This window comes from Triturus cristatus, chromosome 2_2 (assembly GCF_964204655.1).
Source record: "Triturus cristatus chromosome 2_2, aTriCri1.1, whole genome shotgun sequence".
Taxonomy (NCBI): Eukaryota; Metazoa; Chordata; class Amphibia; order Caudata; family Salamandridae; genus Triturus; species Triturus cristatus.
The window spans coordinates 711,935,396-711,960,340 of NC_140582.1; the positions used below are offsets into that span (position 1 = coordinate 711,935,396).

The 24,945-nt window shown below is 45.2% G+C and overlaps 1 protein-coding gene across 6 annotated transcripts in view; it reads right to left on the reverse strand.

The window, feature by feature from the left end:
- The window catches only part of ACSL1 (acyl-CoA synthetase long chain family member 1), a 479,125-nt gene that overhangs the window by 286,654 nt on the left and 167,526 nt on the right, over positions 1 to 24,945 (reverse strand). For all 6 annotated transcript variants that reach the window (XM_085641919.1, XM_085641924.1, XM_085641925.1 and 3 more), the window contains exons 3-4: positions 8,866 to 8,980; positions 8,629 to 8,693 (exon numbers count right to left, since the gene is read on the reverse strand). In XM_085641919.1, coding sequence (XP_085498045.1) covers positions 8,629 to 8,693; positions 8,866 to 8,980 — 180 coding nt within the window. The remainder of the gene's footprint in view (positions 1 to 8,628; positions 8,694 to 8,865; positions 8,981 to 24,945) is intronic.

The window sequence follows — 24,945 nt, forward strand, 5'->3', positions numbered from 1 at the left end:
GTCAGGGTCTTGAAGTCTGGTAATACATTGACAAACAACAAACTGCTTTAAAAACTGTATTCCTCTCCGAAGTGGATAACATTAATCTCAGAGCTAAGGCAGCCACCAGCAGCATCAATTCCCATGGCTACTTCAAGTAAAATATACATCTACTACCCAACCAGGAGAAGACCCACAGACATTCATGAATGCCTTTGATATTGAACGAAGATATAACATGCAGACTCTCACTTCACAGCCTAACATCTCATGGACCTTAAACTAGTAGTGCTAAGCTCGCAGAATTAAACTCATGAATCTGTTTTTCCACAGCTAATATGCATCTGCAAGTAAGCTTCGAGGGGCTGCGACAGAAAGGACCTGCCCTGAAATCAAGGAAAGCCTCAACATTGTGAACATTCCTATTTTTCAAGGGATACCTCAATGACAGCATTTATTTGTTCTCTTAGATGCCTGTGAGCATTTTGGTAGCCTGAATGCTACCCATCAAGTTATTCCTAAAACCCTAGCTTTGACAACAAATACAGCTTAGCACCCTCCCCTAGCCATTCCATCACTATTGGTTTGAGGAGTACCTATGAAGAGAGGATGCCCAAGTTCCTCCTTTTCAACTTGAGGTGCAAGGACCAGCTGAGAATGTGGCAAAAAGGACCTCGTTATAGAGTTCCAATGAAATAGGGGTGGGCGGAATTTGCGGAATCGCGTTACGCAAATCTCCGCGAAATGGTAAAAAATCTCCGCGAACACGCAGAAATTCCGCGAACACGCGGAATTGCTTGTTCGCGATGCTTTTTTCCTGTTCACAATCGCTGTTTGCGTGCTCGGGGAGAAAAATCTCGCGAACACGCATTCTGAGAACGCGAACAAGCAAAAATTTCGCGAAGTCGCAGAAAGCAGAATTTTGGGCAATTTTGCGTTCTCCGCGGAACGCGAAATTACCCAAATTCCGCAAATTCCGCGAGCGGAACTTACCACCCAGGCCTACAATGAAACAGCCAACAAATAAAGTTTATCTACATAAGTCAGGCAGACTGAAGAAAATAATCACCACTTCGATAGTACAATCAATAATACAAATACAACAAACCTCATCAATCTGTCCCCCCTCACCTCTCCTGCACTGACCCCCCTCACCTCCTGTTCCACTGTTACTGCCTCCTCTTGCCCTAGCCCCTACCCGACCTCACCACCCTCTCCATTCTAGCGCTGACCTCGCCCTGGTCCTCCACCCCCTAACTGTCCGCACCTCCCACCATCATCACACTGACCCAGCATGCCCCCCTCAACTGTACCCCCACCCATCCCCTAAACCCCCCCCCCCCCGTTATGACACTCTCCAAACATGGCCCCAACTCATGGCCTATTCTCTACCCCCCAATCTATCTACAAACGCTAAGAAAAACTTTAAACACAAAACCCTCATCCAAAACCCTGAAAGACTTATTGTCGATAACTACATCAGCCTCACTTCCCCCCCATTAAAACCAACTAAATCTTTCACTCTAAACGCCCCTCCAAATGGAAAAGGACCTTCCTACAATATCTCCCAATAACCAACTCAATCAAAATCCTCTATGGCTTTAATCAACCATGCCCTCCACAGCTTTTCCTGCCGAAATTGACATCTCCATTTACAAAACGGGCAACATACTCATTCAAGCTGCAGAATCCCACCGCACCACCTTTGAACACCACTTCAAAACCTTATCCCTCCAACTTTACAAATCCACTCCTAGCCTTCCCTCTTCCCAACCACACAACTCCCTTCCGTTCTCTCCGTTACATCCTACCCCCCTGTCCCTCCATATCTTCCCTTCAGACAACACCATCCCCCAATCAATCTCTCTCCTTCCCTGCCCCAGCTACAGGTAACGCCACCCCCCAATCCCCGACGTCCATATATACGCTCCCTCCAACGCCCCTCCCCCTTCCTGATCTGCCCCTACACACCCTCTCCAAAACCCACTTGCATTCTACCTTCCTGCATATTCCTTCCTCCAGTACTTAAATTTCAAACCTCTTCCCTTCCTACCTACCCCCCCAACCTGAACCCCTTCATCTCCACCCTGAATCCCCTATCATACCACGTCCGACCCCATCATCTCCCTCTCCGAAGCCACCGTCTCACTATCAGAAATACACATTGCACCCTAACCCTGGTACTCTCGACAATCATCTCACCCTTCTTTCACCTCAAACTTCTTCCCCTGAGATCTTGAATCCCCAGTCCCCCTTCACATATCCCCTCATGCCCTACGACCGTTGCACTCCTCCTAACCCCCGACCTCCCACTCCCTACAAATGGCGGACCTCCTGCTACAGTCAATACTGAACACCCCCTAACCGCCTCCGCCCCTCCAACCATTTCCCCCGTCACTCTAATAACCCAGTCTCTACGCAACATAGAACGGGACCTCTCCACATTGACGAGAGAACTCACTCGTCTCAGAATAGATTTTAATGCCCACAACTCCAGAACCCTCCTTTGTCAGGCTAACTCCCCTCAACCAGGCAAAAAAACACCACCAACTACAAATCGTGGAGAACTACTCCTCTCCACAACCGTATGCACAGACCTCACCGCACCACCAGCCATCTCCCCCGTCCGACCTTACTGACCTATGCAGCTCCTACCTTTCTAGCTCATCAATCAATCCTCCACCACACTACTAACATTCCTGTTATTCTAGGGATGAACAGAATCCCTCTCTCCTGTCTCACCCAGACCCCCTCCTCAACTCCCCACCACCCACTCTTGCCTACCCCCCAAATGCAACCCTAAACCACTCGTATGCATGCTTGTAAATTGTTGGTCCGCTATGCCATCGTAATTTCTGAAACTATCCTTACCGAATCCATTGACATCGCGTTCCTCACGGAAACCTGGCTTAATGACCATTCTACCAGCATACTTGACCTACTCTCCCCTCCAGGACAGTCTATCCTTAGGAAAGACAGACATGACAGAATAGGTGGTGGTTTAGCCATCATCTTCAAAGAAGAAATTCAATTTTCCCTTGTTACCAATTTTGAACACTACCTTCGAATACCTTGAAGCATAAATTAAACTACAAGGTTCACACCCTGTTCACCTACATAATATCTACCACCCTCCTGGAGATCTTCATCCCTTTGTGGATGAATTATCTAACCTTCTGACTTAAGCCTCAATATCCAACTCTAAAAATCTCTTCCTTTGTGACCTTAACCTCCACTAGAACTATACCGATGAACCCTCAATCACCCTCCTCTCCAATCTTCTTGAGATCAATGACCTCAAACAACTGTCTATCAACTACCCACACCAAAGGAGCCACCCTGGACGCTATCAGTACCAATAAAGATCTGGCCTTCTTATCCAATATCGTCCCCATCGACTGGTTTGACCACCACCTCATACTATTCACCATAGCCACCTCAACATCACCCCCCCACTAAAATGATTAAACCTAAGAAATAGACCAGAAATCTAAATCTTATATCCCCTGATGTCCTAGAGTCCAAACTGCATGCTCAACTTCTCCTAATCCCTCCATCACTAAACACAAATGAGCTTACTGAACACTTTAATAAAGCAGTCACCGATACCTTAGACCAATTGGCCCAGCTGAAACTATAAAATCTAAGAAATATCCCTTCCAAATCATGGTTCAACTCAGAGCTAAACAAAAAGACACTCAGACTGACTGAAAGAACATGGAGACAGCATCCCTCTCCCTCACATCTGACTCTCCTCAGATTAGCTAGATCGACATGCCAAAAAGTTTTTTTAACGAAAAGGCATCCTTTTTCCAAACTCAACCGGGCCAAGAACAGACCCAGAGAATTGTTCAACATTATTCGTAACCAAACTTCCTCCACACCTCCAGTTCCAATGGCCTCGACGACCAGATGTGAAGAAATCGCCCACTTCTTCTCTGAAAAAGAAATCGCGAAGATAGATCAATCCTTCCTTTCAACACCACTCATAACCACTCCCCCAACTCACTCCTGACAACTCCTCAAAATCTCACTCCACAACCACCAAACCCCCTGATCCCACTTTGAACCTACATACTACTTTTCCTCTTCCCCTACCTTGCTGCGCACATTCTCTCTGCATCACCTCCCCTTAACCTCTCCCCGCACATACCCATAACCACACCTCCTAAAGTCAATCTACCTATCCTGCCACTAAAAAACAATGCCTCCTAGCACATTTTCCACCCTGTAACGAAGCATGAAGTTTTTAACCTCATTGCCAAACAGTCCTCCCACACAAAAGACCCCCTCCCTTCCAACCTTCCAACATCACTCCATCCTGGACCTCTATCATCAACACCTCCCTTGCCACAGGTTGCATCCCTACCTCCCTTCAACTTGGACAAATCACTGCCATTCTCAAAAACCCCATGGCCAACCCCAATGACCTTAACAATCTCTGCCCCCATCTCTAACCTCCCCCTTCTCTCCAAAGCCCTCGAAAAATGTGTCCTGCTCCAATTAGATAAACACATTGAAAATTTCAACTTACTAGATCCTCTATAATCAGGTTTCAGGAAAGGTTGCAGCACCGAAACTGCCATGCTTAACATTGTCGAGGACAACCACCACTCCCTCGACAATGGAGAGACCTGCCTACTGATCCTCCTTGATCTCTCTGCTGCGTTCGATACAGTCAACCACTCTGCCCTACTTAATGTTCTTCGAGATCGCTTTGGCCTCAATGGTACGACACAAATGGTTCGTCTCATACCTCCAACACCGATCACAGCAAATCAAAATTCACAACTACTTATCTGACCCCCACTCCGGTCTCCCTAAGAGTCCCAAGGTTCTATTCTCTCTCTCTCCAAGGAACCGCTCTCTCTCTCATTCTAAAACAAGCTAGTATTAACTACCACATCTGCCGAGGATACCAAACTCTGCCACAAGATCAAAACCCATGCTGACATCTTACACCTTAACACCCTCACTAAGATCCAATCCTGGTTCCAATTAAATCATCTCAAACTTAACCCCCAAAAAACTGAAATCATTCTCTTCTCCCCTAAAATAACCATTTCCCCATTTAAACCTGGATCTCAGACCTCAATGCCCTCAACTGCTCCCTATCCTTATCCAACTCTGTAAAATCCCTGGGTATCTCCAGCGATACTAGCCTCTCTCTCAAAGTTCACATCAAAAACTCGGCTAAAGGAGCCCTCTTCACGCTCCGTCATCTATAGAAAATTAAGCCCTTCATCCCTACTGATGACTTCAAATCAGTTGTCCAAGCTCTTGTGCTTTCGCGTATTGACTGCGGAAATGCTATCCTCACCGGAATCCCCAAGGTCCACCTTACCCCGCTCAAATCTGTGCTCAACCTTGCAGCCAGGCTCATCACCGACTGCAAGCGCTTCGGCCACATCTCCCCTGCCCTCCAAACCCCTAAATGGCTCCCCATTGAAGGCAGGTCCGCCTACCAAACTGCTTGCATTACACACAAAGTCCTCCAGCAAAATACTCCGCCATACCTGGCCAATAAACTCTGCAAAGCAGGCAGCACACGACCCATGAGAAGCACGAACGCTCTCCTCCTAGTCCCACCCCTGCTAAAAAAGAAATCTACTCCGTCCTGCTACTTCTCTGGAAATGCCCCAAACATCTGGAACACCCTCCCAAAAGACCTGGGATGCAACCCTTCCTACCCCAGCTTCAAAAAAGACCTCAAAATGCACCTCCTCAATAACAATTGGGGATCCTTACCAGTGCCCCTTACCCCTCTCTGGCCCCCCGTCTCTCCTACCTTTCTCCTTCCTCTCCTCCCATTACACTCTACTGGCTCAGCTTTCCCCTCCCCTTACCCACTTCTCTCTTCCTCGCCCACTACCACTTTTCCTACCAAATTCCCCCCCTTTGCTTCCTGTCTCAAGTATAACGGCCTACACCTTGTTGCCCTTCATGCCTTTCCCCTTCCCATAACACTTTACGAAATCTGATCTCCCACGTCCTCGTTTTACCTTTGCTGTGTATTTGATTTATGTTAAATCTAGCTGTTCCGAAGTTGTTGACATGTTGGTTCTATATGCTATTGACTGTTTGTTGTATACCGTGACCACCTTCTTCCCATGTAAAGCGCTCCGATACCTCTGGGTCTAGCCAGCGCTATATTAAACCTCTAAAATAAATAAACAACCGACAATGGGAATTTAGAATGCAAGAAAAGGCAAATGGATGAAGGGCTGGCTGCTAAGATCCATGTATCCTGCAGGTCACAAGCTGGAATCCTGGCAGATTAAACCAGTCCTCCTCCTTAGGATACTGAAAAATAGAGCACCTTTGCTTTGAGAGAAGAGTAACGCCTGTTATTTACAGCCCTGAGAACCGTGGTAGTAATTCGTGTTCTAAATTGTTAAGTGCAACGATCACCTTTCAACCATTTAAACCTTGCCACTACAATTCCACTCGCTGGGGAGATCTATATAATATTTCATTTAATCCCTTTAGTGGTCAACCGTTAAGTAATCCCTGCTAAGCAGCCTATCCTATTTACACCTTCTCATGCCCGTGAAATGCCTAGCAAAAAGGCCTTCCTCACCACAATCCCTCCCCCAGGATGCAAATAAGCAGGCCATCTTCCACCTCTCTTGATGCTTTAGTTTGACTTGAGGTATGGAGTGCCCTAGCAGGTCATTCTCCTCTGATGAAGATTACACAGTTATAGAGTCATAGCCCTGCTCAATTTGGTTGTGTGCTTTGAACTCTGCACAGGGAGGTGAGGATATATAACCGAGTTTTGCATTTCACTACTGCATGCTTTGTCTGAAGTGTTATTTAAAAGGTTAAGACAAAGCAGGAAACTAGCCCCCCCTTCTCTCAACAATAAGCCAGGGCCATGGTTATTCTCACTTATAAAGGGTTCTGTACGAAATCAGATCAACGCACACAGTGCAGGGTTAGATCAGCATCGACCGGTAGTTTGCATGTTTTACAGCTTTGGATTGGGTAGGCTTGCTGTGCAGTGCCAGTGATAATACTTACCTCTCAGCTCTTAAATAGGATGTTAATGAAATGCGAAGATTCCAGCAATTAAGACTATGACTCCTCAGCAGACAGCTAAAGAGCAAACGAAACAAACAAGTTATTGCTTTGCCTTTTCCATTAATGTCCTGCAGACATTTGCCATACCTGGTCATTTGTGGGCGGTTAACTCCTATTTTTATTTATTTATTAAATAAGTCACCATCCAAGACCCACCTCTGGTCATTACCATCATCCACGACCCAATCCGTTTGCTAGAGCATGTAGGTCTGGAGCAACTGGATTACAAAACTAGTTATGAAACACGGGGGTTCAGAGGTTAGTTCAAGCTAAGTGGAAGATGTATTGGGAGGTGGCAAAAGGGTACAGAGAAGGAAAGGATGAGGGAACAGAAAATGTACCATGACAAAGTGGGGATGAGCAGGTGGGCCTTCAGAAATGACCGTCAAAAAGGGGAGGGTGAGGTAAGAGGTGCATTATACAATATGTGGCAGTGCAAGGGGAACTGCATCGCTACCGATTAGGCCGTCAGCAGCAGAACGCTCGAAACTGATATCCTGTTAAATTACATACTGAATAAGCAACTAAGTTTCTTTTAGATAAATACAAAAGCAAGGGTGCTGAACACTATTTAAAAGAAAGGCATTATTCTACTCTAACTTGTTTCCACCCTCAGCCCCAGGAGGAGCTGGGCAGATAGGAGAGAACACTACAGGGTTGGACTGTAAAAAATACATTAAACAAGGGGCTCGCCTCAGTTGCTTTTGCAAAAATAAAGAACTATAAGACAGCAAGACGGAAAGCCCAGGTGGATCCAGTTCAATCAATAGATGCTAGCCCAATCATGAACATTTGGTTTACTTCATATTGTACACTAGTATTGCGTAGTTTTGCATCTCTAATAGCAAGTGATTAAAGAAATAATAATCCATATCAAGTTTCACTATCGTGCTCAGCTGATGGGCAGCAGTGTTGAAAGGATGAAGGAAGTTGGGACCGTGTACAGAAAGCCATCGGTCAGATAGAACCAGAGAGAAGAAATAAGCAGCATAGTAAAGAGCTGTGCTGCATCCCAGATATTGCTAGGTCTGTGGAGTCCAGCATTAACCTCTGGCAAGGCACTTGGTACTGGTTCACTGTGAGGTTTGTTCGAATTCTTTAAGACAGGTCAGTGACATAGTATTCCTTTGAAGAGTAATTGCAACTAAAGGCTGTGTGGGGAGGCAATGTTGTGCATCACAACCTCGCAATGCACTCACTTGTATCGGAGGGATCATGCTTTCAATTAAGGTGTGTGTATTCAGGTTAGATGCACTGCTACAGACACAAGTGTTGCCGTGGCTCAAGCAGAAGGTGGTATCTTAGCCAAATTGCTCTTCCAGCCATCTTCGGTAAAAATAGAAATACATTTAACCCAGGTGATGCTACAGTGCCAACCAAGTCATAGAGAAAGGGGGCGGGTAAATCACTTCCAATAAAAGGTTTTGTGTTTTCACTTCAACAGTGCTTCATATTTCAGTTTGCATGTCCAGTAAATGTGACATTTCAGACCTTTGTGTTTGAAACTTTAACTGAAATCAAGACAAATTGCTTAATCGACTATTTTTAGAAGCAAGCTGCATTTACCTCTTGGTAGGAGATCCATTCATAAGGCTGGTTTGGTTTTCTATGGCCTAAACAGGGGCCGTTATCTGAAATTTAAAAAATAAAACCTATTTAAGAAAGGGAAAGCAACACTAAAAACCTTGTTGTTAGTCATTTTACACTAAGCTAAAAACGTCACACCGCTGATACTACTCAAACAGAATAGTAAACCCTAGGAGTGTCAGAAGATTTCTTAAAAAACAAAAATGTTTTACTTACTAGATAACTGTAATCCTCTTTGGAAAACTTCATATAAAGTTCTTACATCATCATAATAGTATGTCAATGGTTCATCAGTATCCATGAGGGTACATCTTCGTGCAAGCTCGCCACCCTGGAAAATGGGAAAATAAATATTGGTACACACCAAGGCCAAATACATAGAAAAGTTAGTAGTGTTTAAAAACGGATTACAATAGCTTTGCCAAGCTAAATGCATTCACCACTGACCCACCAATGGCCCCTCAAGGACCAGCTATGATCAAATGCTCTGCTTATTGAATCTTGCTACACGGTTATCAGGATGAGCTAAGTTTAAACATTTCCTCTAGATCCAACTTAGTCACTAATTTTATCACAGTTTGTGTACGTTATGGGATGTTTAGCCAGTCCTGGCTTTGTTGTTTACATCACTTTTCAATCCAGGTGCCAGTAGTTGGACTGTGGCCAGAGGATCGGAGTCACTCTAAAAGTACAATTTCTGATCTTTCATTATCGAAAAAGTGCAAACACCCAAATGGTTAAGCGTAAACTCAGGTCTGGCAACTTGTGAACCTTTTCACCATTTGTGAGGAGGGTTGAGGGGCTTAATGCAGTGATAGAGCAGACATTTTGTCTAAGAAATTTATGACAAAAACAACTATTATGACAACACTTTACATAACGGATGACAAACGTGTGCCAAATTTCACATTTTTGGAAATGACTTACTAATCAAATTCAGATAATGCATCGTAAAAGCATGCACATGGTAGAATAGTTGTGCTACATTTTATGTTCAAATTTCAATAGAAGTAATTAGGACCTGAGGATTATAAAAATGCCATGTGAAAAGAAAGAAAATCATGTGCAATGTGTGCCGCGAAAATGACAAAGGAAAAATAGGTGTTGCACAAGATTAGTTAAAGTTGTTTTCGCAAAACTTCTCTAATGGGTATTTCACAAGTGTGCTTGAATAGCAGACGTAAGTGTATGTGCGTAACAGACACTTTAAAAAAAATGTACGAGTACCTTATACTAACACAAGCTCATCATGATTTGATTGGAGTGTTTATTAATACATTCATGAAATTAATGTCAGTTATTGATGCAAGATTTTGAAAGTCATAATTCATCGTGTATTAGTTGCGTTTCATGTAAACCCTACATTTGCTCATTTCTTCTTTCTGAACGTGAACTCGCGAACTAAACAGTTTGGAAACATGTGGGAATATTCAGCAATGTTACCATTTATGTTTCAACTCTTGAATGTTTCTTTTGACATCCTCAGCACGGCTTAAATACAATTGCAACACTTTCAGTTGCAGATTAGAACTGATGCTTGGGTGAAGAGAATCTACAAGTCAGTTTTTTCCTCTCTCCCCGAAATCTCATTGCTCATATGACTAGATTTACACGATTTAAGGAAACGGACAATCCTTTTCCTTGCTGCATTATTCTCATTCCACAAAAACTGATCAATGGGACTAAAGTGGTCTGACATTTCTGGTGATGCCAGGGGGTGTCACCCCGGAAACATTTGGAGTATAATTGATCAACTTTGGGAACTGAGGAGTTGGCAGCGGTACACATTCTTGAATTGGAGAAGGATCAATTTTGGACATCCAAGGGTTTTGGCTACATAGGACAGGATGCGGCTACCTGACCGGTGTGCTGGTGCAACAGACTGAGACAGGTTGCTGATCACTTGGAACTCACTGAACTTTGCTGAGGGTTTGTATGAGGCTCAACTAACTTTCTTAAACACATACGCTGTACAAGTCCAATGTGTCTTGGCAGAGAAGATCTTCTCCATTATTTCTGAATCTGTGAGGCTTAATTACTACTTCATTAAATCTTTCTCCAATTGAATAATAGGGCTGCATTTTATCAGTTGAATACAACGTTCTTTACTTACAAATAACTAAACATTTAAAGTACATTTTGCTGATTTTGACTCATTTCTTCTGGGTAAACCATTGGTTTAATATCCTTATGCTTCTTATAAGAAATACTCAATAACAGGTGGCATTAGAAGTTAGCCATTATCCTATTCCTCATCGGATAGTTGCCAGTCCTCCGAACATACAGTCCCTTTCAGCATAGAACAAGATCCATCGGAGGACCAACAGAGTGTTAGGTAGCAAGAGGTTAGAGAATAATATTAACCAAGAAGTAATTAAAAGCATAATTTTTCCTTTAGGGCCCAGTCTAACACTACAACAGCAGAGAACAGTCCAAGGTACCTTTCACAAAGACCCAACACAGAGCCCCGTCCCCTCTGCCCTCAAAAAAAGCTTTTGAGGCTGCCACCTATAGCCTGGGGAGGTTTCACACCTCATAAATCGGCGGAGCAGAATCTCCAAACAATTACCTGGAAAACTTCTCTGCAGGGAACAGTGTCTTGAAGTTGGGTTTTAAACAAAATTTGAAGAATAGAGGTTGATCCAGGTTTGGTCCTTAAGTTTAGGTTTTGTGCAGTTGATAAGAATGAACTATTATTTTGTAGGGGGTGGAGACCAGGGGCGGCTGGTGACATTTGAAAGTGGTGAGGCGTAAAAGTTGTAGATGAGTAGCCTGTGATGAGGGAGCATAACGAGCGAGCCCTACTGGCATAAGGGGGGCCACTTTCAAGCAAATTTGAGAAAGCAAGAAGGTTAATAATGTACCTCTGAGCTTCCACTCTCCCTCAACCTTTCTCTTATCCTTCTCAAAGCCTCAGCTTCCCCTCAGCTTCTCTCTCCTCCACTTCCAAGTCTCTGCACTCTCTCCTCCGCTTTCAAGTTTCAGCTGTCCCATGGCCTCTGCCAGTCTCTCCCTTCAAGTTTCTTCTCAGCCTCTGTCTCTGCCACCTCCAAGCTCCCGCTCTCCCTCAGTCTCTTTCCCTAGGCCCTGCTGTCCTACATTCCGGGCAAGAGAATGCATACTGTAGTGCACACATGTCCTTTACACATACAAACAAATCCCCTCCTGTCACTTTAGGACTGCTTGCTCTCCTCTCTCTGCAGGTAGAAAACACATCCCCAAGCCACCTGTACTGCCTGATGACTTCTTTGCTCTTAGCCCTTCATTTTTTTTTTTGAAAATTCTTTTTATTGGCATTTTGAGGTTTAAACGTACATACAGCGTGTGTCGCAGAGAGAGTTGTGGTACATAGGTATTAGAGTAGTCCTCCATCAACATAGGGAGTACATCAATATCTTGTTCAGTGAGGATGTGGTCTGTGTTGTAGCAGAGCATTGCCAGAGAGGGGAACTGGGGGTGAACTGAACTAGGGTGTGTCATGGGGTGTGTAGTGTTTGAGTGGGCGTACGCGATTGCTCTTAGCCCTTCATAAGAGACAACCAGAAAGGAACTGGAGGGTTCTGAGGCCCTACACATGGCAGAAACTATACAACTGTTTTACATTGGCCTTCCACTTAAATTGGAAGATTTTTTTACAATTATAATGCAGCACATGAGTGCCAGAAACAGGTTGCAGCACACACCTCACATTGATGGCCTTTTTAGGGTTTCAGAAATTGTTTTTTTTTGTAGAAAAGTTAACAAAATCAACATCCTGTGCTATACAAATCTATTGTATCTCTGGAGCGCTTGCATGACACTTGCACCAGTTGCCTGCACAAAATGTGACGTTACATAGCACTTCCCATTGATGGATTCCTCCCAAACTTCCTGCACACCCATGAATTCCCCCTCCCTACCACTCACAGCAGCCCCGTTCCTCTCGAGCAACTGGAACACCCTAAAAACCACTTCTCCACCACCTCAAAAACGCCCATTGGATAACATTGCATTTCGAGCCTTCAAAAAAAATAAAAAAAGCGTTTTTTTCGCACTTCCCCTACTTTGATCCTCTTGAAACTCACTGGGACAGTAGTTCCAGCGATTACGAAGAATCTCACAAAGAATTACAAAAATCCATCCAGTGGAAGGGGTACGACTTTTCGATCAAACACGCGACCCCCGCAAACCCACAAAAACACCCCAAAATCAGCCAAAACTCGATCGAATTTTGCCAAACCACTGGAAAACCTTCCCAACCCCAACCCAAACAAATCAAAATAAAATCCAGCCAAACCTTCCCAACCCCGCCAAACCACCCTATAACTAAAATTAAAAGACACTTACCTGACCGCCTCTTCTCATGGTCCGCGCTGGCGCCTCTTCCCTCTTCGAACTGGAACAGCACGATGTCAGCACTGCGTGGCAACCCCTCAGCCAATCCTGACGCTGCTGCAGCGCCAGGATTGGCTGACGGCACAGCCTACTCCTCGCCCGCCGCCTGCCCATTAGGAGACCGAGGGGTTCCTAATGGGCATGCGCAAGGCAGTAAAAACACAAGTACGCATGACTGGGCACGGAGTAAAAATTAAGCTCCATGCCCACTCAAGCGCACTTGTGCTGCCTTTCCCTGGGGTCTGACAATGCATGTCAGCCAACATGACGCCGGACCGCCCACGGTCCGACGTCATGCTGACTGACATTTACGAGGAGGGAGCTGCGGGCAGAAGCAGTAATTCGCTAGTGGCTCTGGGTCTTAGAAGCAAAATCCAGAGAGCAGTGTTCCAGTTCTGAGAGGAGCAATTTCAGTGAGCAGTGTTCCTGGCTCGTGAGGAGCTGGCTCAGTGAGCAGCGTTCTGGGTTCCGGGGGCGGGGGGGCTACGCCCCCACGCCCCAATGGACGCACCGCGCCTGGTGAAGACTAAAGGAATGGATGTAGAGGAAGGAAGAGTGTCAGAGAGTAAGAGGGAAATAGTGAGGGATGAATAGATGATCTGAAGTCAACAGAAGGATTTCCAGGGTCAACATTAACTGGATTGTATGCACAAAATACCTCAGAATAAGAATGATCAAATGCACCATGTTATAAAGAACGTTCACAAATTCAGAATACAATGCAACTTAAGGGAAGTAAAGCGCTTAATTTGAGCCGCTGGTTTCTTGTACTCAGCACTGGCGCTTAATCAACACTGGCACTTTTCACGAGCACCAGTTAAGGACACATTTATTTATGTTAGGCAGAGAGGGATGAAGTGATTTGCCCAGAATCACAGGATGTTGAGCCCATACAGAGACTCGAACCTGGTGCCCAAGCTCCAAAGTTGGCAGCTCTGTCCATTACGTCAAATGCTCTACCCAATTTCATAGCTAGTAGTTGGTTCTATTTTAGGCGGAACTAATAGGAGAAATAGGCTGGTGCAAGCTGCCTCCTGACGAGAGTCCGACATATTTTATTTATTTACAAATTGACCACTGGGGAATTAGGACAATCCTTCAAGCTGACCGTGCCCAGCTATAGAATGGTTTACTTAACAGAGGACTTAAGTGACGCTAAGTGATAAGCATAGACAAACCTGGAAATTTTATTGTTCATCATTTTGCCATTTGGTACTTGTAGGTTTACTCTAGGCAGATGTACAAAGCTGTTGGAGATCTCATCACGACCCTTGATCGTTCAGGATAAAACACTTCACAAACTACAAAGTAGTAACCATAAATGTGCTGTATATGCAGGCAGCAGATAATGGCTCTGCAAACTTTCATAGCCATCATCCTTACAAGTAAAATATTACATGAATTGTATAATGAGCTGGACAGAGTAGGAGTCTCCTAATGAGGTGAAGGCATCAGCAACTCTCCTTGATAGGGAACGGACACCCCCAGAGGTGCCTTACAGCAAGAACTATTCACAGATTAATACTCCGTAATAAATGCTTGCAAACATGAAGGCAGCATCTTGTTCGAGAAGGGCCTTAAAATGAAAATTCAACTTCCTTCCATACCATCATTGAATCTAAATCTGCTTCTGCACCTTTGCCATCGGTCCCTTGTAGTATGAGGCTTTTGTTTCGTTAGCCCATCAGGCGAAGAATACTCTGAAGGAACTGCGGAACAAGTCCATCTTAAGGAGCCATCAAAGTATTGTGTGGCTGTTAATAAAGTGGGTGAACTTAGCCATATAAGAAAACTTCGAAGCCAAGTTTAGTGGTTTGGACAAAATGCAAGTGCCTTCTTAATTTGGTAGTGACAGAGCTGAAAACTGAGCAAAGGAAAAAGCGTAACTAAAATGCATTTTTACGCAGCAGTCCATATAGGGAAATGGAAAAGCAGGAACTGAGATGCTGTGCTGCTTAGTTTAGAAACAAGCATTGGCATTGCTAAAAGGGTAGCGCCTTTGGGACCTCAAGTTTTTAGCCAGAACTATTGGCTTTATAGCTCTGCCAATGTCTTTAAGAGCTATGTTGTAGAGCAGTATGGCTGCTGTGCAGCATGTTAAAAAGTTATAATAAAAAAGCGTGAAGCAGTTTTGTTACCTTATATATCATTAAGACATTATGTAAAATTGAACAACTTCTTTAAAAAAAAAATTGCCTTTGAGTTTTGAGTACTTGCAATGTTTGCAACTTCTTGCTGCTTGTTCTAATGTTGGTTTGTTATAGCTTTTTTGTAATGGGGGGCGGGGAACAAACAACTGAATGGTGAGATTCAGAAATAGTACCTGAATTACAACACATGCAGTGGATGGACGCTAGAGGAGAATCAGATGCCAGATTGAGGACAGAATGAGGTGGTGCTAAGTGATGCTATGTTGCCGCAGAGGTAATGCTCAGGTGCCAAGGTGAGGCGGCGCGGAATTGGTGCCAAAGTGGGGCTGCGCTGATGCTGAAGAGGTGCGGCATTAGTGCTGAATTGCTGCAGAGGTAGGACTGTGCTCGTGTCAAAGTGGGGAAGAGCTGATGCCAAGGTGGGGCTGGGGTCGAAGTAGGGATGCGCTGATGCAGAGGTGGGGCTGGGCTGGTGCTGATGCTGTCCTGGTGCTAAGGGGGTGCTGAGTGATGTTGAGGTGGTGCTGTGCTAATGCTGAAGAGGTGTCATTGGTGCAGAGGTGGTACTGGTGCGCTCATGCCGAGGTGCTGATGGTGTGCTGATGCAGAGGTGGTGCTGATGGTGTGCTGATGCAGAGGTGGTGCTGATGGTGTGCTGATGCAGAGGTGGTGCTGTGCTAGCGCCGAGGTGGTGCTGTGCTAGCGCAGAGGTGGTGCTGTGCTAGCGCAGAGGTGGTGCTGTGCTAGCGCAGAGGTGGTGCTGTGCTAGCGCAGAGGTGGTGCTGTGCTAGCGCAGAGGTGGTGCTGTGCTAGCGCAGAGGTGGTGCTGTGCTAGCGCAGAGGTGGTGCTGTGCTAGCGCAGAGGTGGTGCTGTGCTAGCGCCGAGGTGGTGCTGTGCTAGCGCCGAGGTGGTGCTGTGCTAGCGCCGAGGTGGTGCTGTGCTAGCGCCGAGGTGAATGCGGAGGTGGTGTTGAGGTGAGGCTGTACTGGTGGTGGACTGATGCAGAGTTGGTGCTGATGCTGTGGTGGAGCTGTGCTGATGTTTAGGTCATGATGCGCTGTTGAGGTGGAGCTGTGCTTGTGTGGTGAGTAATGCTCGGGTGGCGAGTAATGCTCGGGTGGTGCAGAGGGGGGGCTGCGCTGGTGTGGTGCTCATGTTGGGGTGGTACTGCACTGGTGCTTGGGTGATACTGCGCTCATGCTGAAGGCTGGCGTTATGGTGCTGCACGGAGGTGGTGGTGCACTGGTGGTGATGCACTGGTGGTGCGGTGATGATGCACTGGTTGGGAGGATGAGGTAGTGCTGCTCCAATGCCGAGGTGATTGCATTGAGCAGCAGCAGCAGCACCACCACCTCATCCCAATCACCTCTGCATCAAAGCAGCAGCAGCAGCACCACCACCACCACCACCTCATCCTAATCACCTCTGCATTGGAGCAGCAGCAGCAGCACCACCACCACCTCATCCCAGAGGTGATTAGGATGAGGTGGTGGTGGTGGTGCTGCTGCTTTGATGCAAAGGTGATTGGGATGAGGTGGTGGTGCTGCTCCGATGCAGAGGGGATTGGGATAAGGTGGTGGTGCTCCAATGCAGAGGTGATTGGGATGAGGTGGTGGTGCAGCGTGATTCTGTACAGGTGGCGCAGTGTAATGCTCAAGTGGTGCTGCACTGGTGGTGGTGCAATGATGCAGAGGTGGTTTTAAATGGTGCACTAATGCTGCTGTGGTGCAGCGTCATGCTGCTGTGGTGATACTGCGCTCATGCTGAAGTGGTGCTGCATTGGTGCGGAGGTGGGGCTGCGCTGTGGCGCACCGATGTGGACATGGTGCTGTGCGGATGCTGTTGCGGTGCTGCACTGGTGCTGAGGTGGTGCCGAGCAATGCTGAGTTGGTGCAGTGCGGAGGCGGAGGTTGGGCTGCGCTGGTGGTGGAACACGGATGCAGAGGTAGAGGTAGAACTGTGCTGATGCTAAGGTGGTGCTGTTGAGATCTTGCGCTGGTCCTGAGTGAAGCTGTGGTGGCGCAGAGTGAATCTGAGGTAGTGCTACGCTGTAGTGTTAGACTGGTTCAGAGATAGTCCTGTGATGGTGCAGAGGTGGTGCTGTGCTAGTGCTGCTGAGGGTCCTACTGTCTATCTGCAGAATATATTGTTAAGTGACCTCACATTACATGCTGCATTTGAAGACTACGAGGAGGCATCCCTTAATATAGGTTTTATTTCACCAACAATTGAAACCTAAAAGAAATCATCAAAAGTTGAAAGCACACAACTTAAAGCTGCTTCCATATTCGTAAAACGGAGCAACAGCAGGTTTATCTATTTAACCATATCCAAATAATCACGCTGTCAAAAGCGCACTTTAAATAGGCTGATCCTACTTGCAGCCGTCTTCTTAAACTACACTTTCATCAAGTAAGTATATTAAGGTTTGGCGATTTGAGCTAATGGAACCAAAAATGTTATAGGATGAAAAACATAGCCTCTGGCAGAAAAAATGCTCATGTAACCAGAGACAGTGGAAAACAATATAAGGACAGGATATTCAGTCTTCAGCTGAGCGCGTTCAGAAGGCCAAACAAAGTAGAGGTCAATAAAAAAAAGTAGTGCACCAAAACTAACATCGGGCAGATAGTGACGTGATCCATGTAAAGGTCAGTTTTCAGGGCATGACCAAAACAGCAAAAGTAGGGACAAATGTAAACTATTGACCAACGAAAACAAAGGAATTTCGAAAAGCACACGAGGGAATGTATGAAAACGGATGGGCGTGCTGAAAGCCCATACAGTAGACAGAGCATGCGCTGCCTAGGCGAGACCTAAAAACGTTTACATCCTGCATGGACTTCCTGGCTGCTTCGACTGATTGGCTTTTGCGTGTGTCTTTCAGTAATGAAAGCACGCAAATGGCTAAAAGGTGGGTGCATGTCCGACCTTTTTTTAATGTTCACTCCCACAGCGTTTTGCTCTTGGGAGCGAGCCGAGGCACACAGGCTGGCAGCTGTATTCCTCACGGGTCAGGTTACCGTGCAGCTAAATTCCTCGTGGGTCAGGTTACCGTGCTTTCTCTTTCGCTTGTTATTGTTTACCATAAGGACCTCAGCGCGCATGCTTAGAGCTTGCATTTTCCAGTAAAGAAAGTATTTCTGTTGATTATCAAGTGCTTCTGTTGAGCACCAGAAACCACTAGCTCCTATTTAGCACTGCACTTTCCCTATGTTTAAAGCACCACTACATAATATAAAGCACGGTAACCTACATTCAATATTGGTTTCACTATTTGAACACGGCACACAACCAATGTAAATATGAAGGGAATGTGCTTTAAAGGACAAAACTTCTGGCTCCAATCGCACTCCCAATGCTTAATTTGTAACCTTACAACTGCCGGGGCTTTTAATAGGCAACAGCTTCAGACAACGTACTTCTTTTTTTAGCCTGCTTAACAGGCAGCACACAACTTGTGTTTATGGGAAGTGAATGTGCTTTCAAGGACAAATCTTCTAAGGGAAACAGCGGTTACAACGCTGTTACCATGCAGGTAGGTAATGCGGTCGTTGCAACGACTGCTTTGTTACCACGCGTAGCTTTACATAGCAGGTCATTTCTACGACATGGGCAAAGGTGGCGTGCAATACCAGGGAAAGTGTTGGATTTTAAATCCGACACATTCCCTGCTGTTGCGCTAACTGGTGTAAGAATAATAATTTATACTATTCCAAAGTCCAGTGCACCATCTAGCGCAAGTCGTAGAAACGACTTGCGATGTAAAGCCACACGCGGTAACAACGCGGTCGTAACGACCGCGTGGTAACACCATGCGTTGTATTGTCATACATTCAACTTTTAACTGTACGAGCTCGGAAACCAGGTTCCATTCTCAACTGTTGCTCAATAGGGTGTGATTTTGGACAAAGCAGTTAATTTCCCAACATGCAGTAAAAATACAGGTGCCCTGGACTGCAGATAAAGTATTTGTTGATTATTAGGTGCTGCTGTTGAGCACCAGAAACCAACAGCTCATATTTAGAACTACTCTCCCTATGTTTAAAACACCACTATATAATATAAAGCACGGTAACCTACAATCATGATTGGTTTCACTATTAAAACACAGTAACCTAGATTATTTTTGTTTCACTAATTTATAAATCTATTAAATTCCTGTTTTTCGTATTTCATTTATATGCTAAATAGGGCTCGAATGTGCACGCAAATGTGTTTTCTAAATCTGTGCCTTTTAACTGTATTATAGCGCATTTTATTCTGTGCTTTTCGGTTTTTTATATACACACACACACAGATAACTTTCTCTTTTACTTCTGTTTTTATTACATTCTGTGCGATCGCCTTCTGAAGTACTTTTAGTTAAAATAGGAGTCCAGCTCCAAATTTATTCTACCTGTATGGCTTTTGTTTTTATAAAACACATACATTGCTGTAAGTACACTGAACATATTTTAATGTTATTGGGCAAAAACAGAAATAGAATAGTGGCATGCCTCTAGCTGCACTCCCGATGGTATATTATATATATATATATATATATATATATATATATATATATATATATATATATATATATATATATATATATAAAAATAATTATTTATAGGTCTCGCCTTGCTATCGCGTAAGAGATCGCAAAGCGAGACTATTGTAGGGGGGGTTTTAAAGGTGCTCCCAAAAGCGGATTGCATGGCTAGCACGCGCACAATCACGCGCATTGTGCCGCCATGCAATCCGTTTGGCATCGCACTTCAAAGGGTCCGCTGCCCCGCCTTGAATGCGCTCCCCCGCAAAGCGCGCGCGCCACGCTCCGCCGGGCTTGTCTTGTTTGATCTTTCCTTCTGGTTTGCTGGCACCGTCGCAATTATGGCACTCGCAGCACTGTCTGCCTGCTCTTTGGACCTTCGTCTTGTGTTTTTTTTTTTTACAATCAACGACCTTCGTCTTGTGTTTTTTTACAATCAACTTAACCCCTTCTGTGTCCATGACGAGATGGTCTCGTCATGGAGCACAGTCGCGCTGTGCCCATGACGAGACCATCTCGTCATGACACCCACCCACGGGGGAAGCGCTGGCGCTCCCCCCGTGAGTGGTCGATTTTTTTTTTTTTGTTAACTGGGAAGGCAGGGGAAGACCTTCCCCTGCCTCCCCCTCCCCCCTCCCCCGCGTCAATGACGTCAGCGCGCCTTGCGCGCTGACGTCATTGGAGGTGTCCCCTTTGATCTCCGAGGCGCAGGAAGCCATTTGCTTCCTGCGCGTCGGAGAGTAAAGGTGAGTTTTGGGGCTGGGGAGGGGGGATTTTAGCGATCGGTGGGTGCTGCTAGCGTGGGGGGGCGTGGGGGGGCGAAATAAAGTAAGACAGAGGGGTTGCAAAGTGGCCAGATGGATTTTATTTGCATCCAAATACACCAGCATCACAGAGTTTGCCAGTGAAGTGCTACTTTCGTTTTCTCGTCTTCCTTTGAACAGCATTGTTGTTCCCAGGGGGGGGGGGGCGAAATAAAGTAAGACATAGGGGTTGCAAAGTGGCTAGATTGTTTTTTTTTACATCCAAATACACCAGCATCACAGAGTTTGCCAGTGAAGTGCTACTTTCGTTTTCTCGTCTTCCTTTGAACAGCATTGTTGTTTCCAGGGTGGCAGAGTGTACCATTCCTGGAGGTACTGCAATACCTGGTTGATGGGTGAATTGGAAAACACAATGTGCACCATGGCTCTGTGTTTATGGATGTGGTCTACCATACTGCTTATGTTTTGTAAGGATGTAAGCAATGGACAGTGAAACGGTTCCCTTCAGGGCCCTCTAGTCATGTCCATAACTTTTCAGGTGAAACCACTCGCTGATTTGTGAATAGTTAGTGAGAGATCGTTTCGGTAACCATGTTATTTCTGCTTACATTTCACATGCTTTGCATTCCCTATGAGTGTTTTTTTTTTTTTAGGCAGCGTATTACTCTTATCAAGTGCATAATTTGAATTGAGCCACATCCAAGTGTTTATAGCGGGCACAATTAGGTTATAGCTGAAGGCAGTGCGAGTTTCTCTCAGTGGGCAAGTATGGCGTTCAGTGGGGATGTGGCACTATGGCCGGAGATGTTGAATTTGAAACTGGGGAACCGGGTTCAGCATTTATGACCAGTCCACCACACCACTGTACTGAGGGAGCACATTCCCATGCTAGACCGTAGAAGGCCCCACTAGACCTTAGAAGGCTTGATGTCTTAGCACAAGCAGGTGTACTGTAGTGGTGTCAATTGTGGGTTATCCTTGAAGGCCTGTCCACCACAATCCATACTGAAGTTCATCTCCAGTGTTGCTGACAGGCCTACGAAGCAGCACACCCTAGAGCAACAGTGATCCAGTCGCTGTGACTGTCACGGAGGTCACATGAACCTTGAGCAGGTTAGGGCGATGCGAACGGTGTGACCACAGGGGGTACCTATTTCGGGTGGATATTTGCATTGTGATGAGGGGATTACCAGGTAATTATTCATGCAGCTCTCTGATGGATGTCACATGAGGTAAAATACTGCAATAAATGGCAGACACTCTGAAAACAAGAGCAAACGTTATGTTACATGAGGCAATGGTGGTAATTGTGCATGTATCAAAAGCAAACAAAACACAAGAGGTAGCAAACAATACGTTACAAGAGGAAAAGTGACATGTGTGCAACTTACAAAAGAGTACAAAGTACAAGTAGAGGCATAAAAGTGCAATAAATGGCAGACACGCAAAACACAGGAACACACTGGGAAGGCACTTCTACGGGCATGGAGAACAGAATTTCCTATAATGTAAAGACTTCCTTCAGACAATAGAGAGGGTGTGAATTAAGTTTGGAAGTGTCTTTGCAGGAGGAGAACTTTGAGGTCAGTTTTGAAGGACTGGGAAGAGGGAGGGGGTGGTCCGGAGCTGAGGCTCAGTTCCAGATTCTCGCCGCGTTGCTTGTAAAGGATTGGACCATCGATCTTTCCTTCTTGAAAGTAGGAGATTCTACTAATACATTTTGCGCAGTACGTGATGGTCTAGAGCATTATATGCATGTTACAATAAATTTTTTTCTCCTTTTTATTCTAGTCTAAAGCTTATCGACAGTGGTTGTTCTGCAGTTCCATTGTTTTGGTAAGAATTTTTTTTTTGTTGTATTTATACCAAATGAGTAATAATAGAAGGTCTGAATGAATTTTTTTGTAAGTGATGTCATAATGGCGGCATATTTAGTTAGTGGTTTGAGCATGAAATTCTTTGCGATGTGTTTTGCATAGTCTTATGTGTAATTGCTTTCCACGACAGAAATGTGGGGAAAATGTGGTTTTTTTGACAATTCTTTAGGTTTGCAAGGGATTCTGGGTAACAGACCCTGGTGGGAGGCAGTCAAGTCACCCCATCCTGGATTCCCCTGGGTGTCTAGTTTTCAAAAAATGTATAGGTTTGCTAGGTTTCCCAAGGTGCCCGCAGAGCTAGGGTTCAAAAACTAGAGCTAGGCACTTTGCAAAAAAAAGGGTAAATTTTCACTGCGATATTGAGTTGTGAGCACGTTGCGTTTTGCGCCGTTTCCTGTCGTGGGCACTAGGCCTACCCACACAAGTGAGGTACCATTTTTATCGGGAGACTTAGGGTAATTCAGATTTGTAAAGGAACTGTTATTATCTATTGACTTTCGATGCATTTCTGCCTTCCAAATGAAAGATAGTGTAAAAAAGAAGTCATTCTAAAAAATGACTGATAATTCAAATGCTAGTATGAGTCTTCCCAATTTCAGAAATGTGCAAATATCTACTGTTTCTAAACTCCATATTTTGTTCCCATTTCAGAAATACATAGGTGTCTTTCATACCGATATTTCCATGTACACATTTTTACAGAATAATTACTATATACCCGGTACATAATAAAAAACCATTGCAAGTTGCTGCTCAGTTTTTGGCTCTGGGTTCGTCGGGTTCTTGGTGAACCTACAAGTCCTATATATCCCCACAACCAGTAATGTCCAGCGGATGCAACGGTATATTGCTTTCAAAGAGCTGTCATAATTAGAAGAAGTTACAGGTGAAAACGTTGACACAAACGGCTGTTTTTTTCAACTAATTTTCAATTTATCCTATATTTAACTGTTAGTTTCTATAAAAAAACCGTGATTGATCTACACAAATGACCCCTTGCTGAATTCAGAATTTTGTCTTCTTCTCGAAAATGTATAGCTTTCCAGGATCCATTATTGCTTTTGTACCCATTTCTGCCATTAACTGGAAGGAGGTCAAAAGCACAAAAAATAGCAAAAATCGGCTATGTACCAGAAAAATGCCAAAACTGTGTAAAAAATGTTGGGTTTCTGACAAACGTCAGGTATACCCGAAAAGCTGGGAAAATGATGATTTCAACCCCACAACCCCTTTTTTGATAACATTTACAGGGAAAATCCCAGATGCTTTCATTTGCAGCCCGTTTTTCCAATTTTTCCGAAAAAACACCAAATTTTGCTGTATTTTGGCTCATTTCTGTGACCCCTCTAGGAGAATCCACAAACCCCGAGTACCTTTAGAATCCCCATGATGTTGGAAGAAAAGGACGCAAATTTGGCGTGGATACCTTATGTGGTCAAAAAGTTACAGGGGCCTAAGCGCGCACTACCCCCAAATAGCCAAAAAAAGGCTTGGCACAGGAGGGGGAAAAGGCCTGGCAGCGAAGGGGTTAATTGTACGTATATTGGTTCTTAAAAAGCATTTACTTGTCGGGGAAAAAAACGGTTATATAATGTGATCAGAATTTTGTGAGCAGCGAGTAGTACATCTAACTCCTAGTGATCGGCATGCATCTTCCAGAAGGGTGCCGGCATCCCAGATTGCGTGGCGAACTACCTACCTACCCATTACGAGTGGCGTTACAGGAAAACTGGGCCTCTACGAATGTGCCGAATTCAATCATATTTCATATACTTTCCAACGTCCAGACAGACGCCTTGCAATAACAGACTTCAAATGTTAAATGCACATCTCAGAAGAACTAGGTAACTGATCAGAATTAAAACTAAAGTCTGGGTTCTCAATTTAAAATGACAAAAGGCTGAGCGTCAGTGCGACACTGATAGCACAGCTGCATGAGTTGCGTCACTTGCCAGAAGGGCACGAGAGGTGTCCGTACCCTTTCATGGGCAGGCGAGTCCCCCTGGCTGCCCCCCCCCCCCCCCCCAACTCATTTCAACAGAGCTACGGCACATTTCACACATGGTGGCGTGCTTTCGCTTTCCCTCCCGACTTTCCTGTTTCAAAAGTGGTTCTCGCACACGCATGGCGGCGTTCTTTCGCTTTCCCTCCCTCCCCCCGGGCCTGCGTGCACAGAACCGGTCGTGATGGTGCAAACCGACTCCCAGAGGGCGAGCAGCAGGACATACCCGGGCTCATGGAGTTCTACACAATTCACTCCCAGCAGCTCGCGGGGACTGCGGCGGCAACTGCTGCCGATTGTGTGCTCTGAGGTCGTATGTGCTTGGAAACAACCGTCACTTCAAAGACCACAGCAGCATACTGCTTCGTTCCGGACTGTTCCTGCCCCCTCCACCATTCCCTCTTTCACACTTGCGCTATCCCTCTCACCTTACTCGGTCTCTCTCCCCTCACTTCGGTCTCCGTTTTCTCTTACATCTTCTCTATTTTCATTCTTTTTTCCTCCTTTTTTCTCTCCCCCCTCTGTTTTCCCTGTTGCATCTTCTCTATATTTCTCCTTTTCTTTCTCTCTTCTCCAGTCTATCCCTTTCCCGCGTCT